This window comes from Phyllobates terribilis, unplaced genomic scaffold, assembly GCF_046119375.1.
Source record: "Phyllobates terribilis strain yellow unplaced genomic scaffold, ASM4611937v1 Scaffold_1__5_contigs__length_1240528914, whole genome shotgun sequence".
NCBI lineage: Eukaryota > Metazoa > Chordata > Amphibia > Anura > Dendrobatidae > Phyllobates > Phyllobates terribilis.
Window position 1 is genome coordinate 920,960,513 of NW_027362761.1, and position 27,383 is coordinate 920,987,895.

General features: G+C 45.9%; 1 protein-coding gene across 1 annotated transcript in view; it reads right to left on the reverse strand.

Moving 5' to 3' along the window:
- Positions 1-13,004: 13,004 nt before the first annotated feature.
- Positions 13,005-27,383, reverse strand: part of MFSD8 (major facilitator superfamily domain containing 8) — a 41,525-nt gene continuing 27,146 nt past the window's right edge. The window contains exons 10-13 of the mRNA XM_073655764.1: positions 17,879-18,013; positions 17,159-17,262; positions 16,289-16,524; positions 13,005-13,733 (exon numbers count right to left, since the gene is read on the reverse strand). Of these exons, the coding sequence (XP_073511865.1) occupies positions 13,527-13,733; positions 16,289-16,524; positions 17,159-17,262; positions 17,879-18,013 (682 nt within the window). The 3' untranslated portion in view covers positions 13,005-13,526. The remainder of the gene's footprint in view (positions 13,734-16,288; positions 16,525-17,158; positions 17,263-17,878; positions 18,014-27,383) is intronic.

Consider the following 27,383-nt stretch of genomic DNA (forward strand, 5'->3'; position numbering starts at 1 on the left):
TGAGGGTGCCAATACTTTTGTCTGGCCCATTTTTGGAGTTTTGTGTGAAATGATCAATGATTTGATTTTTGCTTCGTTCGCTTTTGTGTTTTCTCCTTGCAAGCAAATTAAATGAAGATAATAAGACCAAAGAATTTGTGATTGCAATCATTTTCAGGAAGAAACTGAGTATTATCTGACAGAATTGCAGGGGTGCCAATACTTTTGGCCACCACTGTACCTCCTTCCAAAAGCTATTTAATTTAGGGCTAGACCACCAAGAATGCGAGAGTGTACCTGTTTCTCCACAATTTTTCCAGCATAAAGGGGATGCTCCTTGAGATAGGTGAGCTATACGGTTTGGGGTGTAAATACCAACGGAGTTGGATTTTTTTTGCAATTTCTAGGTGGTTTATGCATGATGAACTTTTAATGGGCCAAGACAAAGCTAATTGCCATTGGTCATGTGTGAATGAAGTGCCCAAATCTGTTTCCCATTTAACCATGTTAAAGTTTAGTATTATTAGGAGAATTGAGAAAATTATATGCTACCGAGACAACCCTGGAGAATCCCTTCTTCCCCAAGATAAAGTGTTGTATTGTGGATGGAGCTAGTCGGGACATAATTGCTGGAGAAGAGGATAAAAAACTCTTCAGTTGAACATAGGAAAAGTGAAGATTACCGGGGAGTAGATATATGGAAGATAGTTCATCAAACGTTTTGATAGAACTAGTTGAGAGCATAGACTGCAAGTTCGGAATGCCGTGATCTTCCCAACGATGGAATTGGGAGAATGGGACCACCAAATCAACACTCCTAAACGAGATATATTTCAACGGAATGTGTATAATCTTTTTAAGAATCAACTCTCTCCACATTTTAAGAGCGTGTGTCATTGTAGGGAGGGAGCAAGATTGAGACCCCAGGAGCAGAAATTCCGCCTCCAACATAAATCTAGTAGAATGAAGTTTGGTATCTGATTTTTCCATTTGGACCCAGGAGAGATTGGACTTCGTGTCCCACCACTCTCTAAGAGCATCAATCGTGCATGCTTTATAGTAGAGGTGGATATTCGGTAGTCCCAAACCTCCCTCTCCCATTCTGTAAAACAACAAAGAGCTCTAGAATCTGGGTTTTTTGCCACCCCAAATAAAACGGAATAGTAAAGCTTGGATTTTGTCTAGTTGTTTTTTTTGTATGGGAAGTGGTATACATCTTAAAAGATATAGAATTTTAGGTAAAGTCATTTTACATGTTTGTATACGGGCCATCCAAGAAAATTCTAAGGTGCTCAGTCTTTTGAGTTCTGGCTTGATAGTCTCTAAAAATATTTCAGAATTACTAGATTCTAAGTTTTTAGAGGGGGAGACTAGGTGAATTCCCAGATAAAGAATGGAGTTTTTAGCCCATGTAAATGGCAGAGATTTTTTAAAATCAGAAATTAGTCTAGAGGGACAACCAATCGGAAGGGCCATTGATTTTGCGGAGTTCAATTTGTAGAGAGATACTTCTGAGAACTGAGAGAGAATTGATATTAGTGCTCGGAGGGAAGTTTCAGGATGTGTTACAGAAATAATTACATCATCCGCATACAGACCAACTGGGTGGGCCACGGAACCTATTTTTATTCCAGAAATATCTTCACAAGAACTAATCCTCTGTGCCAAGGGTTCCATTATCAATGCAAAAATTGCAGGTGACAACGGACACCCCTGGCGAGTTCCATTTGAGATATGAAACCTTTTTGAGCTAAAGCCTGCTGCTAATACCTTCGCACTCGGGGAGGAGTATAACGCCATTATATCCTTTTGTATGTGTCCAATGAACCCGAATTTAGTCAAGACTGCTTGAAGGTATCCCCAGTGTACTCGGTCAAACGCTTTCTCTGCGTCCAGCGAGACAAGCACACTGGGGACTCCAGATTTTTCTGCTCTATAGATCAAGTTAAGAATACGTCGAGTGGCGTCTCTAATTTGTCTCCCCGGCACAAAACCCATTTGATCTGGCGCTACCAGTTGAGTAAGGACCGAATTAATTCTTTGAGCTAGTATCTTAGAGTACAGTTTAAGATCACAATTCAGTAGTGAGATAGGTTGAAAATTCTCAGGTTTATTTGGGGGTTTGCCTGGTTTTGGAAGGGTAACTATGGTCGCTTCCAAGAATAATGGATTGATTTTACCCTTAATTCTCCAGTCCAAAAATAATCGCTGTAAGTACGGGGATAATTGCTCTGACATTTTATAAAATTCATTGGCAAAGCCATCTGGCCCTGGAGTCGAGTGTAATTTAGAAGCTTTAATTGCACTTATTATTTCTCTAAGCTGAATAGGTGAGTTCAAAGACTCAAGTTGGGATTGTGAGATTTTCGGTAAATCAATAGGTTTTAAAAATTGTTCTATATGTGGGGTCGAGGGATGTCGGATGGTATGATCCGTATTCAGATTGTACAAATGAGAGTAATAGTCCGCAAATGCGTTGGCAATCTCTATTGGATCATAAATTTTGTCCCCATTTGACTGAAGCAAATGGTCAATCCTCCCCTTAGCAGTCTGTTTTTTCACTTTACGGGCTAATACGGCGCTTGCTCTATCCCCCAGGGCATAGTATTTTGCTTTAACACGTTTTAAATTATGTTCATAATTAAATAATAAGAGTTTCCGAAGATCATTTCTGCTTTCTAGCAAAGCGCCATTAATTGCCGGAGTTTTGTTTTGTTTCTGGTTATTTTCCAAGATTTTGATTTTATTTATGACTGATTGCACTTCACATTCTCTGCGTCTCTTTTCTTGTGAGGCCAATTTTATGCATAAACCTCTCATAAGGGTATGTGCACACGATGCAGAAATGAAGCAGAAAATTTCTGCATCATTTCTGCATCTCCCTGGCAGAAAAAACGCATGCAGATTGTGCATGCGTTTTTCCTGCAGAATACATGCGGATCCACATGCAGATTCACATGCGTTTCCGCATGCAGATTGACAAGCGCTTTCCAGGCGATTTTAGCATCACCTGGAAAGTGCTTGATAACTAGGTCACACTATATAAATCCATGCAAACAGCATGGATTTATACAGTGTGAACCGAGAGAGTGTATATACTTACCTCTGATGGCCCGCGCTGTCCTGCTCACTCCGTTCTCCCGGCTGCCGGCAACTTTGAATTGAAAGACCTGCCGACGTCAGCGTCACGTGACCCGTCACATGACTCTGACGTCACCGCAGGTCCTACAACTCACTGCAAGTGCCGGGAACCAAGCGGGAGCGCTGCGCGGGCCGACAGAAGGTAAGAATACATTTATTTTTTATTTTATTCTTCTTTTTACAGCTTTTTTAATGGTACCTGGGTGTGGATGAGACTCTCCTCTCCTCCACACCCGGGTACCATCCGCACATTAGAACGCACCAATTACGCAAGTACAAATGCTGTCTTGCGGAATTGGCGCGTTCTAATGCAAGTCAATCGCGGCGAAATCGCCGCGTTTCCGCAAAATTAATTGACATGCTGCGGATTTTTGACCGCAGCGTTAACGCTGCGGAAAAATCCGCATCATGGGCACAGCACATGCGGATTTCCATTGGGGAACATTGCTGCCCTTCTACCATGCGTTTTTCATGCGTTTCCGCGGCGTTTACGCAACTGCAAAAACGCCGCGGAAACGCATGAAATACGCATCGTGTGAACACAGCCTAAAAGCTTTTTGTGATAGCCATAAAGTCTCGTCGGAAACTTCTCCATTGTCATTAATTTTGAGAAAATGCTTCAGTTCATTAGAGAGATATTCCCTATTATGAGCAGATTTTAAAAGAAAGGTGTTCAGGCGCCAAGTAAACACAGAGGATGGAGCGCCGCCATCATCGAGTTCTAATGTAATTGGGGCATGATCGGACCAGGTTATCGAACCTATGTGTGAGGATTTACATAGTGGTAAAGCTGTTCTATTTACTAAGAAATAATCTATTCGGGAAAGTGATGAAAACCTAGGAGAAAAGAACGTATAGTCCCTTTCGTTGGCATGGTGGTATCTCCAAACATCATGGAGAGCTTCTTCTGATATAATTCCTTTTAGATCCTCTCGACCCGTAGAACAATCGGAGTCTGTGTCTAAATCTCTAGAAACAGGGGCGTTGAAGTCTCCGCAAATTATCAATGGTCCCTGACAAATGGAGCTGATTTTTTTAAGAACTTTAGGGAAGAAAATTTTGGGTTTGTTATTAGGGCTATATAGGGTCACAATCGTGTATTGGGAGTTATTTAGTAAACAAGATAGGACTATGTATCTCCCTCTGGGGTCAGTATAAAGGGACAACATGGAGTATGATATGGTGTGTTTTATGAGTATCGCAACACCCGTGTAACGGGTCTGGGAGGCGGAACCTCTGAGCTACTATACAAGGGGGCGGTCCTTGTAAGGGAGCGGGTGGCGACCAGGGAAGACGGGCAGGCAGTCACAGCAGGTGACCGGGACAGTCGCTGAGTGAACGGGCTGGAGGTCACGGCAAGTGACCGGGGCAGTCTCTGGATGAACGGGCAGGAGGTCACGGCAAGTGACCGGGGCAGTCTCTGGATGAACGGGCAGGAGGTCACGGCAAGTGACCGGGGCAGTCTCTGGATGAACGGGCAGGAGGTCACGGCAAGTGACCGGGGCAGTCTCTGGGTAAAGGCTAGGTACGACCTGTGATGGCAGAGCCTCCAGCTAGGCTAGCAGGCAGATGGTAGATGTGTGCTCCCAGGTGAGCAAGCGAGAGTCTCTGGAATGGCAGGTGGTCACAGCACGTGACGGCGGAGCCTCCAGGTAGGCTAGCAGGCAGGTAACAGGTGTGCGCTCCCAGGTGAGCGGGCAGGAGTCTCTGGAATGGCAGGTGGTCACAGCACGTGACGGCGGAGCCTCCAGGTAGGCTAGCAGGCAGGTAGCAGGTGTGCGCTCCCAGGTGAGCGGGCAGGAGTCTCTGGAATGGCAGGTGGTCACAGCACGTGACGGCGGAGCCTCCAGGTAGGCTAGCAGGCAGGTAGCAGATGTGCGCTCCCAGGTGAGCGGGCAAGCTGGTCCATAGACAGACTGACAGGAGTTGGAGGGCAGACCGTCGGACCTTAGCCTAGCAGGCAGGTAAGCGGAATATCAGGCAGGAATCAGACAGCAAACTGGCAGGAATCTGGCAGGTAACTGGCAATGGGACCTGAGGGCTGAAGCAGAGTAGTGAACAGTGCAACAACATTGCTCGGGCACCTCCATTTTGGAGGAGGTGCCTAATATATGGTGAAGTCCTCCGGCCATTGGCCGGGGACTCCTTAGGATGGCGCGCGCGGCCCCTTTAAGAGGGAGGGAGTGCGCGCGCCCTAAGCACAGTGGCCGGGAAGGAGCGCGCGCTGCCAGCAGAGCGGGAGGAGGACGCCGGGCTCGGAGCAGAGGGGTGAGGGGAACAGCGTCCCTGCCTAGCAGAGGGCAGGGACGCCGGCGCTACAGTACCCCCCCCTTTAAGCCCCCCCTTTTTTAGGCCAGAGAGAAATTTAGCTAGGATAAGAGGGGCATGGATGTTCTCCCGGGGCTCCCACGTTCTCTCTTCAGGACCAAACCCCTTCCAATCTACTAGAAAAAAGGTCTTCCCTCTTACCCTTTTGGTGGCCAGAATGTTCTCTACCTCAAATTCGTTTTCAGCGGAAACCGGAGCAGGAGGCGTACCTGTAGACTTGGAAAAAGAGTTAAGTACCACAGGTTTGAGGAGAGATACATGGAAGGAGTTAGGGATCCGCAAGTTGGCCGGGAGTTTCAATTTATAGGCCACCGGGTTGATCTGACTGATGACCTCCAGAGGACCGATGAACCGAGGCCCTAACTTATAGGAAGGAATCTTGAGCCGGACATACTTGGACGAGAGCCAGACCTTATCCCCTGGACGGAATTGAGGAGGATCCAGACGTTTTTTGTCAGCATGTCTTTTCATACGCTCGGATGACAGAAGGAGTGCGGATCGGGTACTCTCCCATATGGAGGAAAATTTGTTAACAAGAGATTCCGCAGCCGGATTGTCCACCGAGGTGGAGACGGGAAATGGGATCCGAGGATGCTGACCGAAGACTACAAAAAACGGGGATTTGGAGGAAGATTCACTCTCGTGATTGTTGTAAGAAAATTCGGCCCATGGCAGGAGATCCACCCAGTCTGAATGGTGGGCATTAACGAAGTGCCGGAGGTAACTGGTCAGGTTCTGATTGATCCGCTCCACTTGACCATTAGACTGTGGGTGGTAAGCGGAGGAGAAGTCCAAGGTGACGTCTAGCAGTTTACAAGTGGCTCTCCAGAAGCGTGAGGTGAACTGTACCCCACGATCCGACACGATGTGGAGGGGCAGGCCATGAAGACGGAAGATGTGGCGGATAAAGTCTCGGGTGCAGACGGGAGGCCTGGCAGGGGAACGAAATGAGCCATCTTGGAAAAGCGGTCAGCGACCACCCAAATGACCGTACAACCGGCAGAGACGGGGAGATCAGTTATAAAGTCCATTGCTATATGCTGCCAGGGGGCAGCAGGTACTGGGAGCGGAAGGAGGCGACCGGCTGGCAGATGTCACGGAACCTTGTTGCGGGCGCAGGACACACAGGCAGAAACAAAGTCTATTACGTTCTTGTGCAGGGTAGGCCACCAGTAGTGCCGGGTAATAAGCTGGAGGGTCTTTTTCTGACCGGCGTGGCCAGCTAGTTTAGACGAGTGACCCCAGTGTAGGATCTTCTCCCGATCAGGTACTGATACGAACGTCTTACCGGGAGGGAGACGATTTAGACTCACGGGAGCCACCTGCATTACTCTGGCGGGATCGATGATGTGTTTCGGTTCTTCCTCGAGATCAGACACCAGAAAGGATCGGGATAAGGGGTCCGCCTTGATGTTTTTGTCAGCCGGGCGAAAATGAAGAATAAAATCAAAGTGAGCAAAAAACAAGGACCACCGAGCTTGGCGCGGGTTAAGTCTCTGGGCATGCTGGAGGTAAGCCAAGTTCTTGTGGTCAGTGTAAATTATTACCGGGTGAAGAGCCCCTTTGAGCAGGTAACGCCACTCCTCCAATGCCAGCTTGATGGCCAATAACTCTCGATCTCCAATGGAATAGTTGCGCTCAGAAGAGGAGAAGAGTTTGGAGAAGAAGCCACAAGTTACCATTCTCCCGGAAGATGATTTTTGGGTAAGTACCGCTCCGGCTCCAGAGGAGGAGGCGTCAACCTCCAGGAAGAACTGCTTGTTGCCATCTGGGCGATGCAGAACCGGGGCGGAAGAGAAGGCCTGTTTTAAGGAAAGAAAGGCCTCCTCTGCTTCGGGCGGCCACTCTCTGGGATTAGTACCCTTACGGGTGAGCGCGGAAATTGGGGCAGTCCGGGAAGAGAAGTGCGGTATGAAGAGGCGGTAGTAGTTGGCGAAGCCCAGGAACCGCTGAATGGCCTTCAACCCCTCCGGTCGGGGCCATTTCTCGATGGCAGATAGTTTCTCTGGATCCATTCATAGGCCGGTCTGAGAAATAATGTAGCTCAAAAACGGAAGCGAGGTCTGCTCAAAGAGGCACTTCTCATATTTAGCGAAGAGGTGATTCTGCCTGAGCCTGAGCAGGACCTGACGAACGTCTCTCCGGTGAGTCTGGAGATCCGGAGAGAAGACCAAGATGTCGTCCAGGTACACCACTACGCAGGAGTAGAGAAGGTCCCGGAAGATGTCATTGACCAACTCTTGAAAGACGGCAGGAGCGTTACAGAGACCAAAGGGCATTACCAGATATTCATAGTGGCCGTCCCGGGTGTTGAATGCAGTCTTCCATTCATCCCCTTGACGGATACGGACCAGGTTGTACGCCCCACGGAGGTCCAGTTTGGTGAAGATTCTAGCCCCCCTCAGACGATCAAATAATTCTGGAATGAGCGGAAGGGGGTACTTATTCTTCACCGTGATCTGGTTAAGGCCTCTATAGTCTATACAGGGACGGAGAGAGCCGTCCTTCTTTTTTACGAAAAAGAAGCCTGCTCCCGCCGGGGAGGTAGATTTCCGGATGAATCCCCTGGCCAAATTCTCCTCAATATATTCGGACATCGACCGGGTCTCAGCCGTGGACAATGGGTAAATACGCCCACGGGGAGGCGTAGCACCGGGTAGCAGGTCGATAGGACAGTCGTATGGTCTATGAGGGGGTAATGTCTCTGCCTCCTTTTTATTAAAGACATCAGCAAATGACCAATAGGGAATCGGGAGTCCAGGTAGATTAGTTGGGGTAGGAGAAGGACGGGCGGGATGAACAGGAACCAAACAAGTCTTATGACAGTCCTGTCCCCAGCGAAGGACCTCTCCGGTCTGCCAGTCAAGCACGGGTGCATGTCTCTGCAGCCAAGGTAGACCTAGTAAGAGGGCGTGAGAGAGTCCAGGCAGAACATGAAAAGAGATGCTCTCAGAATGCAGCATTCCCACCTGCAGAGTTACGGATTCGGTGATGAGTTGGATGGGACGTGGTAAGAGGCCCCCATCCACAGCAGCGACAGATAATGGTATAGCCAGAGGTTTGGTGGGAATGCGGTATTTTTCTACCAGGGCCTGTGAAATAAGATTCCCGGCCGCTCCAGAGTCAAGTTGGGCTAGTTCGAAAAAACGATTCTCCCCGCAGATAATTGAGACTGACAGCAGCAGAGATGGAGAGGATTTATTCTTGTCTAGGTCGACCTCTCTGAGCGAACCTAGACACAGGCGTTTCCCGACCTCTCCGGGCAGGTACGGATCCGGTGCTCCTTACTGCCACAGTAGAAGCAGCTCCCCTCGGCACGGCGTAAGTCCTGACGGGTTTTGACCATCTTGGTCTGGTCGACCTGCATAGGCTCAGGAGAGTGTACCTGGGGAGAAACGGAGGGAGTGACGGATCTCTGAAAAGTAGGAGCTAGACGTGGGAACCTCCTCTCACGGGTGACTTCTTTGGCACGCTCCTGGAACCGTAGGTCAATCCGGGTGGCAAGAGTTATTAGGTCATCGAGAGTGGTAGGAATGTCTCGACCGGCAAGTTCATCTTTAATACGGCCGGACAGACCCTCCCAGAAGACAGATACCAGAGCGTCGTTATCCCAGGCCAGCTCCGAGGCAAGGGTACGGAACCGTATGGCATATTGGCCCACGGTGAGACTTCCCTGACGGAGGCGTAGCAGAGATGATGCAGATGAGGTCTTCCGTCCAGGTTCGTCGAAGACTTTCCGGAAAGCCGTGAGAAAGGCAGGCAAGTCGGACACCAGGGGGTCTCCTCTCTCCCATAGAGGATTTAGCCAGGCCAGGGCCTCCCCGGTGAGATGGGACATGATGAAGGCAATTTTGGCCCGGTCGGAGTTAAACTGGTGGGACAGGAGTTCAAAGTGCAGGGTGCACTGATTTATAAAGCCCCGAGCCTGAGCGGAGTCGCCTCCGAAGCGAGGAGGTGCAGAAAGCCGGGGTCCGGGGTAGGATACCATAGTATTGGTGGGCAGCGGAGCTGCCGGATTACGAGTCATGGCACTGGCGGTGGTTGCTGGTGGAGCAGTCAGAGTGTCCAGGCGAGAATTGACATTCCGCAGGTGACCCAGGATGGACTCCTGTTGGGACCTCTGACGGGACAGTTCATGACACAGGTCCGAGAGTGAGGGAGCTTGGGTGCCACCGGGTTCCATGGCCCGAGCAAACTGTAACGGGTCTGGGAGGCGGAACCTCTGAGCTACTATACAAGGGGGCGGTCCTTGTAAGGGAGCGGGTGGCGACCAGGGAAGACGGGCAGGCAGTCACAGCAGGTGACCGGGACAGTCTCTGAGTGAACGGGCTGGAGGTCACGGCAAGTGACCGGGGCAGTCTCTGGATGAACGGGCAGGAGGTCACGGCAAGTGACCGGGGCAGTCTCTGGATGAACGGGCAGGAGGTCACGGCCAGTGACCGGGGCAGTCTCTGGATGAACGGGCAGGAGGTCACGGCCAGTGACCGGGGCAGTCTCTGGATGAACAGGCAGGAGGTCACGGCAAGTGACCGGGGCAGTCTCTGGGTAAAGGGTAGGTACGACCTGTGATGGCAGAGCCTCCAGGTAGGCTAGCAGGCAGATGGTAGATGTGTGCTCCCAGGTGAGCAAGCGAGAGTCTCTGGAATGGCAGGTGGTCACAGCACGTGACGGCGGAGCCTCCAGGTAGGCTAGCAGGCAGGTAACAGGTGTGCGCTCCCAGGTGAGCGGGCAGGAGTCTCTGGAATGGCAGGTGGTCACAGCACGTGACGTCGGAGCCTCCAGGTAGGCTAGCAGGCAGGAGTCTCTGGAATGGCAGGTGGTCACAGCACGTGACGGCGGAGCCTCCAGGTAGGCTAGCAGGCAGGTAGCAGATGTGCGCTCCCAGGTGAGCGGGCAAGCTGGTCCATAGACAGACTGACAGGAGTTGGAGGGCAGACCGTCGGACCTTAGGCTAGCAGGCAGGTAGCAGAAGAGCGCTCCCAGGTGAGCGGGCAAGCTGGTCCTTAGACAGACTGACAGGAGTCGGTAGGCAGACCGTCGGACCTCAGGCTAGCAGGCAGGTAAGCGGAATATCAGGCAGGAATCAGACAGCAAACTGGCAGGAATCTGGCAGGTAACTGGCAACGGGACCTGAGGGCTGAAGCAGAGTAGTGAACAGTGCAACAACATTGCTCGGGCACCTCCATTTTGGAGGAGGTGCCTAATATATGGTGAAGTCCTCCGGCCATTGGCCGGGGACTCCTTAGGACGGCGCGCGCGGCCCCTTTAAGAGGGAGGGAGCGTGCGCGCCTTAAGCACAATGGCCGGGAAGGAGCGCGCGCTGCCAGCAGAGCGGGAGGAGGACGCCGGGCTCGGAGCAGAGGGGTGAGGGGAACAGCGTCCCTGCCTAGCAGAGGGCAGGGACGCCGGCGCTACAACCCGCTTTTTTATGTGGAGCATTGGCCTGAATTATTGTGGGGAAATGAATATTGGATAATCTGGGTGCGTCTTGGGGAAGCAAATGAGTCTCTTGTAAACAAATAACTTTGCTTTTAGAGGATCCTATCTCTTTCCAAAGGAGGGACCTTTTGAAAGGGGAGTTTAAACCCCTCACATTAAGAGATAAGACCTTAATACCCATGGTGGTGTATCAAAATTCTCGAGTACGATCAGAGGGGAGAACATTTGTACGTCAATACATATTCCTGACAAGGAGAGAGATAGAACAGTGCAATTTCGAGTATTTGGAGAATAGGGACCCAGAGGGTGAGGGTTAATTAACCAGACATGAACATATCTAAGAAAAAAGTAAAATAGAGCAACCAAAAACACATATATGGAACAAATATTCAAATGATAGCGAACCATCTGGATATACACTATCGAGTGGGGGTATTTAAGGGATACGGACACAACAAGGAAGGACAACCGAAGTAGTCAGGTCCGCACCCCTGCGTCCAGGCCACAAGAGGAAAGAACAATACAGAATCGGAAAATAGAGGTGAACTCCTAGAAAAAAGGTTACAGGCCTCAATGATTTACAGTGATCCAATCAGTTGGATCAGTTACATATCAGCCGTCCATGGCTTATATTTGCATAGAGAAATCATGTTACATTATTAATTATATTCTTAGTTCAACAGGAGAAAGCAGCAGATTTCTCTGATAAAATATTAAAGTTGCTTATTCTCATTAGTACTACTGATTTATGGTGGTGGTAATGACCATCAGTTTTTAAGGGATTTTTTTTCCAGTTAACCAAAGCAAATACCTTTCAATAACCTAGAAGCTCGAGAGGATTTCACCTGCGCCACAAAAGTGTCAGACTTTAATAAATAAGAAAGATAAAGATAGCGCAATCAACATAATTATCCACGTTACCAAAAAATATAATTTACTATTTAAGCAGCTGTTGGCCTTGGCTCCATAGCTGCAGTTTTAATTCCTACTTTGAATTAAAACATTATGTTACCGTTTATTCTCCTTAGAGAAAAAGCACAAATACATTTTTTCCATTTGTTAGTGTCAGGGCTGCGGAGTCAGAGTCTGTGTACATTTTGGAGGAGTCGGTATAAAATGGACTCCTAAAATATACAGGGTGGTCTAAAAGTAGGTGGACAGAAAATAATAACATTTATTTTGATTTATAATTATATTTACTAACACAAGCATAACATTGACAATTAAATTTTATTCTGAACAATAATACAAAAGCCCTTAAATTTTATTAGTGCAGGAGCTCAAACTGTTTTCCATTACAATTTGCACAGCTTTGAAGTCTGCCTCTTACGCTTCAACAAACTTTTTTGCACAAGTCTCTTTGGGTATTAATTTGACTGCATTTTGAGATTTCCAATACTCTGTTAAAATCCATTTTCTTTGATCTGTATTTAAATTATTTGCCATTATGTGTTATCTGAATTATCTGAAAAGAAAACCAATTTGGGGGAGATCTATCTGTGAAAACTAGATCTGTGAAACTGGCTCAGTTGCCCTTAGCAACCAATCAGATTCCACCTTTCATTTTCCAAAGAGTCTGTGAGGAATGAAAAGTGGAATCTGGTTGCTAAGGGCAACTGAGCCAGTTTCTATTTACACCATGTTTGATAAATCTCCCCCTTCATAACCTTATTACACTTTCTGTCCACCTACTTTTGGACCACCCTGTATAATAAATTGGTACAGTAGTACAATGCAGGATGTGCTCTAAGTGTTTTCATAAGAATTTGGGAAAGTTATGAAGTTAGATAAATATCTGTTCTATTCTTGATCTAAGGATTTAAAGGGGTATTGACATCTCCATGATCCTATTCCAATATGTAGTAGATGTAATAATAATATTAGAAAATCCCTCCAATTAGAAATATAGTTTGGTTCTTCTGATTCGCCATGTCGCTTATCCCATGTGCAGGCATTGCAGAACCTTAGGTATCCATGGTTATGACCACTAGCAACTAGCTAACTAACTGTCACTATATCAGTGGTCGTAGCCATAGATACCCAAGGTCCTGCAATGCCTGCACATGAGGTAAGCGACTTAGCGAATCAGAAGAACTATACTACATTTCTAATTGGAGGTATTTACTAATATTATTATTACACTTACTACATATTGGGATAGTATCTTGGATACATTGTAAGCTTGCATACAGGGTCCTCACTCCTCCTGGTATCTGTTGATTTATGTGATTGTTATTCTGTAATGTCTTATTGTCTGTACAAGTCCCCTCTAAAATGTAAAGTGCTGCGGAATATGTTAGCACTATAGAAATAAAAATTATTATTATTGGAGATGGGGAGATGGGAATACTTTAAGCTTTTAGTTGTGATGAATCTGTGCTGAACTTTATGTACACGCTCAGTAGTGAGGCCGTGCTGTGGAGTCAGAGTTGGAAGTCAGGGAAATTGAGGAGTCGTGGTTTGGCTTACCGACTCCACAGCCCTGGTTAATGAACACAATAGAAAAAGTCACATTATTGCAGCCAATGAATCCTGGGTAAGTCACATTATTGCAGCCAATGAATCATGTGTACTTTTTCATATTCCATTTTGTTTTCTTGAAAAGTCTTTTTTGTTGTTGTTTCTCAGTGGAAGTTTTGTCATTGCTGTAATTTGCCGTATCTCACAGAAAAGGCAATTAGTCTTTTGTAAACTGTAACCAGATGTAAAAGAGAACTTGCGACAATGCCACAGATCAATCCAAAGGTCCATCGGGGTCCCAGATGTGTATAGATTTCACTGACAAACACAGGTCCCAGCGTCCGGGCTGCACTACCGGCAGCAGTTAGCCATCCCATATAGACACCCTAAAATAGAAGAACAAGTCAGGAAAGAAAAACTATAGGAATTTAACATTTTCATTAAAGAAGCACTCCCACTAACTTTTTTTATTCAATAAATGTGTGTACATGCATGTTATGTAGTGCGATTATATTGATATACTCACCTACTTCTGCTTTCTCCGGTGTCCAGAGCCGTTCTTCTCTGCTCCTTAGTGAGGTCACCGCAATTCTGAGTAGCCAGCTCTGTAGCCCGTTTGTTAGGCAATCTATGCTGTGTTGCAGCTGTCTAACACCCCCGTGACATGCAGCAGCGGTGACTCGAGCATATTATTCGAGCACACCGAAGATACTCTGTTAGCACACGAGAGTGCTATAACACGTTATCAGAGCACGCTCGCTCAACACTGCTTGCTACCAGTAGGGGAGCTCACTGCATGTGTCATTTTTACTGCTTCTTTTGACATCAATGTAAACATTAATAATTACATGTGCAATAAAGCTTTTCTCTAGTGGAGGCAGCAATCACCAGATTATCGGTTAACGCCAAATTGTCTGAATACCCAGGGGAGCAGCAGGAATAAAATAGGAGCAAAAACTATACTCTTTTGACCTGGTGACAGGTCTTCTTTAAAGGAAAGCTAATCTTTACTAAACAAAAAAGTAATGTAATCTTACAATTTTCATATTGACCACTTGGTTTGATTTTTTATTTTTTTTTGACACTTAACATTTCTATACCCAGCCAATAACACAGTCTCCAAAAATCTGAATAGGTGATTTCCCAATGACCTTTGCACAGACATGTCAATAGAAATGATTGGGTCGAAATCTGACTGTTGTGGCTATGTACATGTGTTTCCAGAAACAAAAAGGAGATTAGAGTTAGTGATGAGCGAGTGTGTTCTGTTAACCATTTCGGCGAGCATGCTCGGGTGCTCGCCGAGTATTTGCAGCGTGCTCGAATGTTATGTTTGAGTCACGCCGTGTTCATGATTTGCGACTGACAGCTTTAATACATGTGAGCAATGCCTAACAAACAGGTATTCCTCACATGTATTAAAGCTGTCAAACCGTCGCAAATCATGCACACACAGTGACTCAAACATAAAACCCGAGCACGCCTAAGATACTCGGAAACCACCCGAGCATGCTGGTAAATCTCGAGTAACGAGCATGATCGCTCATCACTAGTTAGAGTCTAAAAAAGCCCCAATGGACAGGATGAAAATTGCAATATTTCCATTTTCATACAGACTGCAAAATGTAACGCAAAAAAAACAACACACATTTAAAACAAAAATCAGATTTAATCAATCATTTTCTGAAAATAGCTTCCCTTTAACTCTTTACGACATATAACGTACTGGTACGTCATAGGCCGGCTGCCTGATTTTGATGAGGGTTCAGTTCTAACCTGGCGAAACATTTTACTATTCATTTTTACCATATAATGAATGCTGTAAATAAAAATCCTAAAAGACAAATTCTGGAATTATTTTTTTTCAGCACATGTAAATGTACTTGAGAGGGGGAAAAAATTACATGATAAAATGGATGGTGGTCATTCAAAAATACAAGTTGTTCGGCAAAAAGACAAGTTTTTTGTCTCCAGTAGAATAAAAGTTATGACTTGAAAAAAACAAAAGCACAAAACAAAAAAATAAATTATCATCATATCAATAAGCCAGTACAAATTCCAGACCTCAAATCTGCTGCAACATATTGTGAGTTTTCTGATCCACTCTTGCACATAATTTTTCTGTGATCTTTTGGATGTCAACTTTTGCATAGGGTTAAATCTGTGACAACATTGTGACACGTAGGTGCGTTTTCTGCTGCAAAAACGCTGAAAGACTATGTTTAGGTTTTGCAGCGTATTTTGCTGCACATTTTTCTGCAAATTTTCAGCTGCGTTTTGCAGTACCAGCAAAGTGTATGAGAAACCAGAATTCTCTGTTCACACTTTTTTTTTGATGCTGTGTATTTTATGACTTGGTTGTGTTTTTGGAAAATAGAGCATGTCACTTCTTTCAGCGTTTTTGCAGCGTTTTTTTCACCCATAGGATGTAATGGGTGGTCAAAAAAACGCAACAAAACCTGCGTTTTTAACGCAGCTGTTTTCCTGGCAGAGAAAAGTTAGCAGCAGAAAAAAAAAAACAACGTGTGTGAACATAGCTAAAGAAGTGACATGCTCTTATTTTCCAAAAACACAACCAAGTCACAAAATATGCAGCAAAAAAAACAAGTGTGTGAACAGAGAATTCTGGTTTCTCGTAGACTTTGCTGCTACTGCAAAAGACAGCTGAAAATTTGCATAAAAATCTGCAGCAAAACCCAACATGAGCAGAGCCTTAACGAATCGGGAGCATCTGACTCCAGCACGCTCACATCAGAAAACCACCGGTCTTGAATTGGAATTGGACGTCTTTTCTCAAAGTTAACCTTATTCGTGGGCAGCGATCAGCATTCCAACTCCCAACATGACCTGACCGCATTATTACTGAGCTATATCTTCATTCATAGAGTACTGGTGAACCCTTCTAATATTAATAACTTATTTCCAAGCTTCTGAATCTTACCTGTGGTTTAGGGCCTATGACTTTAGAGTACAAAGTATAACACATCACACTACAGACTGGGTAACCCAGACCGATCAAAATGTCTGACACGATGTACTGAGCTAGGTGGATAATGGGTGTATAGAAACACCAGGACTGAGTAGCTGGACACCCTGTTGGTTCTGCCGTGTGATTACCAGAAGTTGAGGGACTTGAAACCAAGAAGGTCGAGTTATGTTTGGTTGTATTCTGGATTTCTGTACATAAAGAGATCAGGAAACAAAATAATAAGGGTGAGATAGATTTTTCCATTTTGATAGGTAATATTTGTATTTTTTTTATACACTCAACATTGAAATTTTCAAAACGAAGAAGGAAATGTCATGGAATTACAAAAATCACAGGAACCATAGATATGTTACCGATATGCAAATGACAAAATAATATAACATTTTCAAGCCATCCCAACTTATTTAGTATGGAGTATGAACACCACACACCTTGGTATGCCATGAATGAGGCTATTAATCGTTGTCTGAGGAATGATTTGCGATTCTGAATGTACTTGGGCAGCAAATCATCAAGATCCACTACTGGCAGCTCCTTCTGCAATTGCTGACCGATGACATCCCAGATATGCTCGATGGGAAGCAAATCCAGAGACTCTGCAGGCCATGGTGGCATGTTTAGACCACACAGACCAAGACGTTTAGGCGCACATATTTCTCATACTTGATACTGAATAAATTGAGATGTTTTCAAAATGTTGTTCCATTTTATTTATCAATTGCACCTCACTAACATTTCTGTCGATCCTTTGATTACCTTAATTCCACGACTTTCCCTTCTTGGTGTTGCAATTTCAATGCTGAGGAATGTGTATTAACTTACCTGCCCACTGTATGCTGGGATACTTATCTCCCCAAGGCAACATGATAAAGAATCCAACCCAAATAGTAGCCAATCCCCCAAGGAGCAGTATTCGTTCTCCAGTCCTGCGATATAAAGTGCAATTTGTAACACAGTTATTTCCAAAAGTAATTAAAGTAATTGAATTGGACAGCAAGTTTTTGCTACGTAAATTGAGGACAGCCTGAGGTTGAAATTAAAACAAAGATGTGTCACATGTCCGGCTGTGTGGTATGGTTTATTTAGACTGAAGGTTTTATCACCTAGAGATTATCATTATTATGAGTAGCTGGCGCGAGGGCTCTAGTCTGAATATGCCCCCTCCTCTGATAAGCAGCTCACTGTCAATAGACAATGTACACAGAGACCCTGGTGTGGGTGGTGTTAGCTTTCTCAGCTCTGCTGCATTGCTAAATCTAAAAACTCTGATTGTTTACTGGATGCAGCGGTTTTGACACTACGTAATAGATTGTTGGATTCAGGGTCTCTTTATATCAAACTGCACTCACATGAGGTAGCAAAATCCTGCTGACAGATTCCCTTTAACCGTAGAATCAGGGCTAGTCATTGTATGCAGGCAAAATCTGCAAGATGACTAATTTAAAAAAATAAAATAAAAAAAATTGCTATGTACACTTGCAAAAAAGTGAAAAATACTAAACCTGATAGGTGCATATATTAGTGACAGTCATTTTAACTTACTTTTTAGAAATAATTTTCACAGCAATGAACACTAGAACTGACTCGACGCCAATGGCGGCCAAGATAATTCCATTGTAGAACACCGCTTGAGTCCTGGTCCATGCATACATATCCATTGTCAGTGGGGTGGAGATCCTGGAGGGATACATGGGTGTTACCTAGGTGTTATCATTTAACTACCGCTGACATACACTTCAAGGGAAGATTAATTAGTGGGAGTCTGACCACTGCAGCAAGGGTGCTCTCAGGTTTGGTAATGCCATAAGAGTCTTCGGTGGAAAGCAGAACTATAATAACTATACAGTATAAAGAGGATGTCCTGCATTAAAATATTCAATTACGCTGCTGGATCAATATCTCTCACATACACAAAAAGTATAAATAATAATTGTTAAATGATTCTAAATAAAAACAGGTAATTTTAACCAATAAGCCAGAAGAATAGTGAAAGCAGCTCTATCATAAAATAGCTTGTAAAGGTTAAGTTCCCACGATGCGTTTTTGACACTTGCGGTTTTTTTTTTTTTTTTTGCGCAGAGAAAATACGAATGTCTTACAGTTCCAGCAATGTGGATGGGATTCATAGAAATCATATGCCCACGGTGCTTTTTTTTACGCTGCGTAAACTGAGCTGCGGTGCAAGTTCGAAATCTGCAACATGTTATTATTTGTGAGTACACAGCGTTATGTGCAGATCTTCCCAATAGAATGGCATTAGATGCCGAGAATCCACTGCAGAAACGCACTAAAAGCCTTAGTTACTTACCGGTAACGGGATTTTTCGGAGCCCATGACAGCACCACGAGAGAGAGGATCCGCCCATCATGGACAGGAAACCTACAGGTTAAAAAGGGCGGCACCTGGGCGTGGCCTAGCTCTTGATGTGAGAGGTCGGGTGGCAGTGCCTCTCCACCACCATTAGCTTCAATTATCCTGCACAGAGCCCGAACCAGCCAAATCCCTTATCAGGAACTGCTGTCTGAGGGTCCCGGGAGTCAGAGGCGAACTTCTGCCAGACTCAGAGAGTCCAACATGGGCTGCAAAAGGCAGAAGGATGCCGGGGCCTGCAGCAGTGCCTCAGCCCAAGATGGCACCGAGACAGAGGAAGAGGTGGGAAGGAGGAACACAGCCTATGCACGGAGGCTGGAGGCTTCAGCACGGCTGCACAGGTATGCGAGGGGCATGAAGGCAGATGAAGAAGGAAGTGAAGGCAGTGAGAAGCATGGAGATGAGGAAGATGGTGAGGAGATGCCTGTGCCTGTGCTACATAATGAACAGCAGGAGGAGGGGGATGGTGACACTGTGCTGGCAGCTGAAAGTTCAGATGAGGCAGAGCCGACTCTGCGAGATGTATTCCAGGCTGTCTTATACTGAAAGACTGCTTTAACTGCTCTGACAAAGCAGGTGAATGGTCTGAAAGCCGACTTGGGAGGCATTGAGGCTTCTATGCAGAAAGTTACAGCCAGATTGACTGAGGTGGAGGGCAGAGTTGGTGTAACAGAAGATCATTTAACCTCAGTGCAAAAGACGCAGCAACAGCACACTCAGAGGATCACGGTAGTGGCTAACAAAAACGATGACCTGGAAAACCGGTCACGCAGGAACAATTTGCGTATTGTGGGCATCCCTGAAAGAGCTGAGGGTGCTGACCCCACGACCTTTGTTGAAACCTGGCTGCTGGGAAAGTTTGGGTCTAATATCCTGTCGAGGGTGTTTGCTGTGGAGCGTGCCCATCGAGTGCCCATGAGACCCCCAGTGCCTGGAGAGGGCCCTCGTACGATGTTAGCCAGAATCCTGAACTGCAGAGACCGGGACACTATCTTACGTAAGGCCAGAAAATTGACAGATCTTACCCTGGAGGGCAAACGCATTGAAATATACCCGGATTACTCGGCTGAGGTGCAAAAGCTGCGGCTACGGTATGGTGAAGTGAAGAAACAGCTCCGCTCTTTGAATGTGAAATACTCTACAATTTATCCTGCCAAATTAAGAGTGGAAGCCTTTGGAAAGGTAAATTTTTTCCCGTCACCGGTAGAGGCCGCCTCGTGGTTGGAGCGGAACCGGAGCAAATTGAGAGAAGCTGAGGACTCGGCACGGTGAATGCACGACCCTGCTATCCTGACCACTGGACAGGGTTGTGGCTCTGCATTGCTCTGCGAAACCGCAGAGGAGGGGGAGAAACCCCCGCTGGGATCTACGTTTTATAGTTTTATAGTTAATTTGTTTGATTAATGGTTCGGGACTATGCATACTATTGATTATGTGGTGGAGAGACTGCCAATGCTGGAGGAGGACACGGCGCATGTTGATATGCGGTATACTACGATGTTGCTCAGGTTCTTTGAGCTCCCACTCTCACGTTGGGAAGAGAGTGACAAGAGAAGGGTGGGGGGAGGGGGGGAGTTGGATGGGTTGGATTTGCGGGAAAATGGGGTTGCTTATGCTGTTTGACCTGGTATGCTTGGGAACAAAATGGAAAGATGTTACTTGATGATGGTGGATTGTTTTTTCTAATGCACAATGAGTAACCGTACGGTTCGGATTTTAAGTTGGAATGTACGTGGTATATCTGACAGGATTAAGAGGGCAGCAGTTCTGAATCACATCAGATCTTGTGATCCTATGATTGCGTGCTTACAGGAGACCCATCTCACTAGAGATACTAGGCACTGGCTATCGAGAGGGTGGATGTTAAAGACATATCATTCCACTTATTCCTCGTACTCCAGGGGGGTGTCAGTCTTAATACACAAAAACGCACATTATGAAGAGCTGGCAGTGCAAGTAGACAGTGAAGGGCAGTATGTATGGATTGCGTGCAGATTGTATGGACACAAAATGATTTTAGTGGCTTTATATATCCCTCCACCTTAATCTAAAAAGGAACTTCAAGCAGTAATGGACTTGACGGCCAGATGGGGGGAGGCTCCGATGTTGATTATGGGAGATGTTAACAACACCATGAATGATTACTGGGATAAAGTACGTCCGGCAGGTATGGAAGCTGGACGGGACGGAATGACTGCATTTGGCACCTACGTGGGGGAACTGGGGCTGGTGGATCTGTGGAGAGTACGAAATGAGGGTAAGAGGACCTTCTCGTGTCATTCGGCTACACACGGAACACTGTCAAGGATAGACCTGGCTTTTGGGGATACTGCTATGGATGGGATGGTTGGGGAGGTGGAATACCTACAGAGGACTCTATCGGATCATAGTCCTATGGTTGTCACGCTTCTAGTGGGATCTGCTCAGGGTCAGAGGGGAGGTTGGCGTCTTCACCCGACGTGGCTTAAAGTGGTGGATATGGGTGGCATAACCAAAGAACTAGAGCACTTCTTCCAAGTGAATGAAGGGAGTGCTGAGGCCACAGTGGTGTGGGAGGCTATGAAGGCATTTACGAGGGGACTCTTTATAAGTGAGATCTCACGGTGTAAGACCAAAACTAAATTGGCAGATCAACAAATAAAGGATGACTTGACAAGGGCAGAGGCAGACATGATTTTGGCGCCAACGAGTGTAGCTCACAATAGACTAAAATTGGCACAGGAGGCAGTTAATAAACTGCACATGATGCAAGCTGAGAGGAAAAGGGCATTTCAGCAAGCCCAATTCTTTGAGGAAGGAGAGAGAGTGGGTCACTTGTTGGCGGTGATATCTGCGGCACAGAGGGAGTCTTCCAGGGTGTACAGGTTGAGAGACCAAACGGGGACGACTCTGACAGACACAAAGGACATATTGGAGGTCTTCAAGGAATATTACATGGCACTGTACAATTCAAGAGTACGGGACACGGAGGGGGCCGTAGAGGAATTTTTGGAAGGCATCTCACTGTCTAAATTGTCTGAGGAAGATAGGATGAGGTTGGATGAACCTGTGAGTGTGGAGGAGGTGGAATGTGCAATTCTGTCTATGCCCAATAACAAATCACCGGGTGCTGATGGTCTACCTGGGGAGGTGTACAGGGAGCTGGTGGAACTGCTAGCTCCAAAATTGAAATCTGTGTTTGATGAGGCTTTGGTGAAGGGGGCGTTACCGAGATCAATGGAGGAAGCGGTGATAGTGGTTCTGCCAAAGGAGGGGAAAGACCCCATGGATGCGGAGTCGTATAGGCCCATATCGTTGTTGACAACGGATGTCAAAATACACGCTAAGATCCTGGCCACCCAGCTCACTGGGGTTGCGCATACTGTTATTCACGAGGACCAGTCGGGCTTTATGCCCAACCGCTCCACGGCTGTTAACTTGAGAAGATTATTTCTTAATATGCAGCTGCCTGCTGATAATGGTGGCGGGAGAATAGTGATGTCATTGGACGCTAGAAAAGCATTTGATAGCGTGGAATGGAAATATTTATGGAAAATCATGGAAATAATGGGATTTGGCCCCGCATTCATGGCCTGGGTGAAGTTATTGTACTCATCCCCAAGGGCGGTAGTTAAGGTGAATGGTGAACGGTCCGGGATGTTTGACTTACATAGGGGCACAAGGCAGGGGTGCCCGCTGTCCCCGCTATTGTTTGCGGTGGCAGTGGAGCCCCTGGCGGCCAAAATAAGAGCTGAGAGAGGAGTTGTCGGATTTAAATTTGGGAGGCTGGAAGAAAAAATATCACTGTATGCCGATGACATCCTGTTATTTCTGGAAAATGCAGGAGAGACATTGGGGTGCACGATGGATGTAATTAAACACTTTGGGAGCATTTCGGGACTGGAGATAAACTGGCACAAGTCTTATGTCATGGCTGTAGATAGACCAATAAAAGCGGAGGAGATAGATGAGAGGGGGAAGCAGCTCCAGCTGGTTTCACAATTTAAATACCTTGGGATATGGGTGGCGCTTCCATTGACACGATTCACGGATCTGAATTTAGTTCCTCTGCTAGAGAAATTTAAAAAGAAAATAGGCGCATGGTGCCAATTGGCTTTGACGGTGACGGGTAGAACTAACCTGATTAAGATGGTCCTTATGCCACAACTAATGTACGTTTTGCACAACTCACCGATATGGCTACCAAAAAAACGGTTTCAGGGTATTGATTCTATCTTCAGATCCTTGATATGGGGCAAGAGGCAGGCAAGGATTAAATTGGGAACGCTGCAAAATGGGAAGGAGGAGGGAGGATTGGCCGCACCCAATCCCTGGGTCTATTTCTTGGCAGTACAGGGCCAGCATGTCAGGGGATGGAGAGAACCCGATTGTGGAGGGGCAGCTTGCCGGGTGCTGGTACATGTGTCGGGGAGACGCCCACTGGTCCAGGCGTTAGAGGATGGTACCTTTAAGAAATTGGGAGCAATATATCCTACCTTAGGCTTGACTCAGAAGGTATGGGACACTATTAAAAAGATCAGGGGGGTGGACGGGCTGACTAAGTACTCACCGGTGTTGGGCAATGAACATCTGCCGGAACTTAATAAGCTGTGTCAAATGGGCAATTGGAAGGCGCAAGGAGTGAGATATGTGTGCCAGCTGCAGAGTGGAACGGACCTGAAGACCTTTGAGAATTTGAGAGAAGAATTTGATTTGCCTTTGGTATGGGGATTTCAATACTATAGGCTTCGACATGCTTGGAGGGCACAGTGTGGATTGGGAGCCATGACGGTTCAGGGTGACATTGTACTAGACTCTGTATGTATGAAGGGAGGGACGAGGGGAGTCATATCGAGCTTATATCATGACCTACTGCACTCCTATCTGGGGGGAAATCACTTCATTGCAAAGAGTAAATGGGAAAGGGAGGTGGGTACCCTCACAACAGAACAATGGGAGGCAATTCTAGAATATGTCCCGAAGATCTCTCTAAGCGAGCAGGCACGGATCTCCCAATTATACATAATACATAGGACATACAAAACACCGCTGCGCCTATACAAGGCGGGCTTGAGGGGAGATTCCAGTTGCCCTAGATGTGGCACGGACCAGGCCGGACTGCTACACATGCTATGGTCATGCCCACGGCTAGTGGCTTATTGGTTGGTCGTTGTTAACAAAATTGAGAGGGCTTATACATGTACAATTGACAGAAACCCGGTGCTGTGTGTTTTGGGGGAGGTGGATGGAATACCTGTCTCAGAACATTACAAAGTGGCGATAGCGCGATTGCTATATGTGGCACGCAAACTAATAGCATGAAAATGGACAGATTCGGAACCCCCCACTGGGAGGGAATTTACTGCTCAGACACGTACGGTAATGCATTTAGAGGAAAGCATTTACAGGCGGAGGCATGGAGAGAGAACTTTTGGGAAAATATGGTCCGCATGGATGGCGGTAATATGATTGTCAATGTTCCCAGGTATGCCTGGCATAAGGAGTATTGGCGGGAGGGGGGAGGGGGGAGAGGGTTTTAACTGTATTACTACACGTTATGTGAATTGTTATATGTATATTGATAACTGTTTGCTGTAAATTTTTGAAACCTAAATAAAAATAATTGGTTTAAAAAAAAAAAAAAAAAAGGGCGGCACCTCTCTCCCGCCTCAGATAAGGTTAACAGAGCATGAGAGGACCGCCAAGGTTAATAACAACAAAACAAATTCACTTTAAACCAATTACTTTCACTAACTTCCCCCCGAGGGTGCAAAAAAAGGAAATTAATTCTACGGCAGTACGAAAAAACACCAGTGTAGGGAGGGAATATAAGGGTGCTGTCATGGGCTCCGAAAAATCCCGTTACCGGTAAGTAACTAAGGCTTTATTCGTACTCCCATGACAGCACCATGAAAGAATTACAGAGACGAAAGGAGACTAGGGAGGGACCACAGCTTGAAGCACCCTTCTCCCAAAGGTGAGATCAGAAGAGACATCCAAATCCAATCTATAATGCTTATAGAAGGTGGAGGGAGAAGACCAGGTGGCAGCCTGGTACAGACCAAAAGTTTGGACACACCTTCTCATTTAAAGATTTTTCTGTATTTTCTTGACTATGAAAATTGTACATTCACACTGAAGGCATCAAAACTATGAATTAACACATGTGGAATTATATACTTAACAAAAAAGTGTGACACAACTGATAATATGTCTTATATTCTAGGTTCTTCAAAGTAGCCACCTTTTGCTTTGATGACAGCTTTGCACACTCTTGGCATTCTCTTGATGAGCTTCAAGAGGTGGTCACCGGAAATGGTTTTCACTTCACAGGTGTGCCCTGTCAGGTTTAATAAGTGGGATTTCTTGCCTTATAAATGGGGTTGGGACCATCAGTTGTGTTGTGCAGAAGTGGATACACAGCTGATAGTCCTACTGAATAGACTGTTAGAATTTGTATTATGGCAAGAAAAAAGCAGCTAAGTAAAGAAAAACGAGTGGCCATCATTTCTTTAAGAAATGAAGGTCAGTCAGTCTGAAAAATTGGGAAAACTTTGAAAGTGTCCCCTAGTGCAGTTGAAAAAAACATCAAGCGCTACAAAGAAACTGGCTCACATGAGGAAAGGAAGACCAAGAGTCACCTCTGCTTCTGAGGATAAGTTTATCCGAGTCACCAGCCTCAGAAATCGCAGGTTAACAGCAGCTCAGATTAGAGACCAGGTCAATGCCACACAGAGTTCTAGCAGCAGACATCTCTTCAACAACTGTTAAGAGGAGACTTTGTGCAGCAGGCCTTCATGGTAAAATAGCTGCTAGGAAACCACTGCTAAGGGCAGGAAACAAGCAGAAGAGGCTTGTTTGGGCTAAAGAACACAAGGAATGGACATTAGACCAGTGAAAATCTGAGCTTTGGTCTGAGGAGTCCAAATTTGAGATCTTTGGTTCCAACCACCGTGTCTTTGTGCGACGCAGAAAAGGGGAACGGATGGACTCTACATGCCTGGTTCTCATCGTGAAGCATGGAGGAGAAGGTGTGATGGTGTAGGGGTGCTTTGCTGGTGACACTGTTGGGGATTTATTCAAAACTGAAGGCATACTGAACCAGCATGGCTACCACAGCATCTTGCAGTGGCATGCTATTCCATCCGGTTTGCGTTTAGTTGGACCATCATTTATTTTTCAACAGGACAATGACCCCAAACACACCTCCAGGCTGTGTAAGGGCTATTTGACCAAGGAGGAGAGTGATGGGGTGCTACGCCAGATGTCCTGGCCTCCACAGTCACCAGACCTGAACCCAATCGAGATGGTTTGGGGTGAGCTGGACCGCAGAGTGAAGGCAAAAGGGCCAACAAGTGCTAAGCATCTCTGGGAACTCCTTCAAGATTGTTGGAAGACCATTTCAGGTGACTACCTCTTGAAGCTCATCAAGAGAATGCCAAGAGTGTGCAAAGCAATCAAAGCAAAAAGGTGGCTACTTTGAAGAACCTAGAATATAATACATATTTTCAGTTGTTTCACACTTTTTTGTTAAGTATATAATTCCACAAGTGTTAATTCATAGTTTTGATGCCTTCAGTGTGAATGTACAATTTTCATGGTCAAGAAAATACAGAAAAATCTTTAACTGAGAAGGTGTGTCCAAACTTTTGGTCTGCACTGTACAGTTATATGAAAAAGTTTGGGCACCCCTATTAATCTTAAGCTTAATGTTTTCTTAAAATTGGTGTTTTTGCAACAGCTATTTCAGTTTGATATATGTAATAACTGTTGGACACAGTAATGTTTCTGCCTTGAAATGAGGTTTATTGTACGAACAGAAAATGTGCAATCTGCATTCAAACAAAATTTGACAGGTGCATAAATATGGGCACCCTTATCATTTTCTTGTTTTAAATACTCCTACCTACTTTTTACTGACTTACTAAAGCACTTTTTTTGGTTTTGGAACCTCATTGAGCTTTGAACTCCATAGCCAGGTGTATGCAATCATGAGAAAAGCTACTTAAAGTGGCCACTTGCAAGTTGTTCTCCTGTTTGAATCTCCTCTGAAGAGTGGCATCATGGGCTCCTCAAAACAACTGTCAAATGATCTGAAAACAAAGATTATTCAACATAGTTGTTCAGGGGAAGGATACAAAAAGCTGTCTCAGAGATTTAACCTGTCAGTTTCCACTGTGAGGAACATAGTAAGGAAATAGAAGAACACAGGGACAGTTCTTGTTAAGGCCAGAAGTGGCAGGCCAAGAAAAACATCAGAAAGGCAGAGAAGAAGAATGGTGAGATCAGTCAAGGACAATCCTCAGACCACCTCCAGAGAACTGCAGCATCAACTTGCTGCAGATGGTGTCACTGTGCATCGGTCAACTATACAACGCACTTTGCACAAGGAGAAGCTGTATGGGAGAGTGATGCGAAAGAAGCCGTTTCTGCAAGCACGCCACAGAGTCGGCTGAGATATGCAAAAGCACATTTGGAGAAGCCAATTTCTTTTTGGAAGAAGGTCCTGTGGACTGATGAAACCAAGATTGAGTTGTTTGGTCATACAAAAAGGCGTTATGCATGGCGTCAAAAAAACACAGCATTCCAAGAAAAACACTTGGCACCCACAGTAAAATTTGGAGGAGGTTCCATCATGCTTTGGGGCTGTGTGGCCAATGCCGGCACCGGGAATCTTGTTAAAGTTGAGGGACGCATG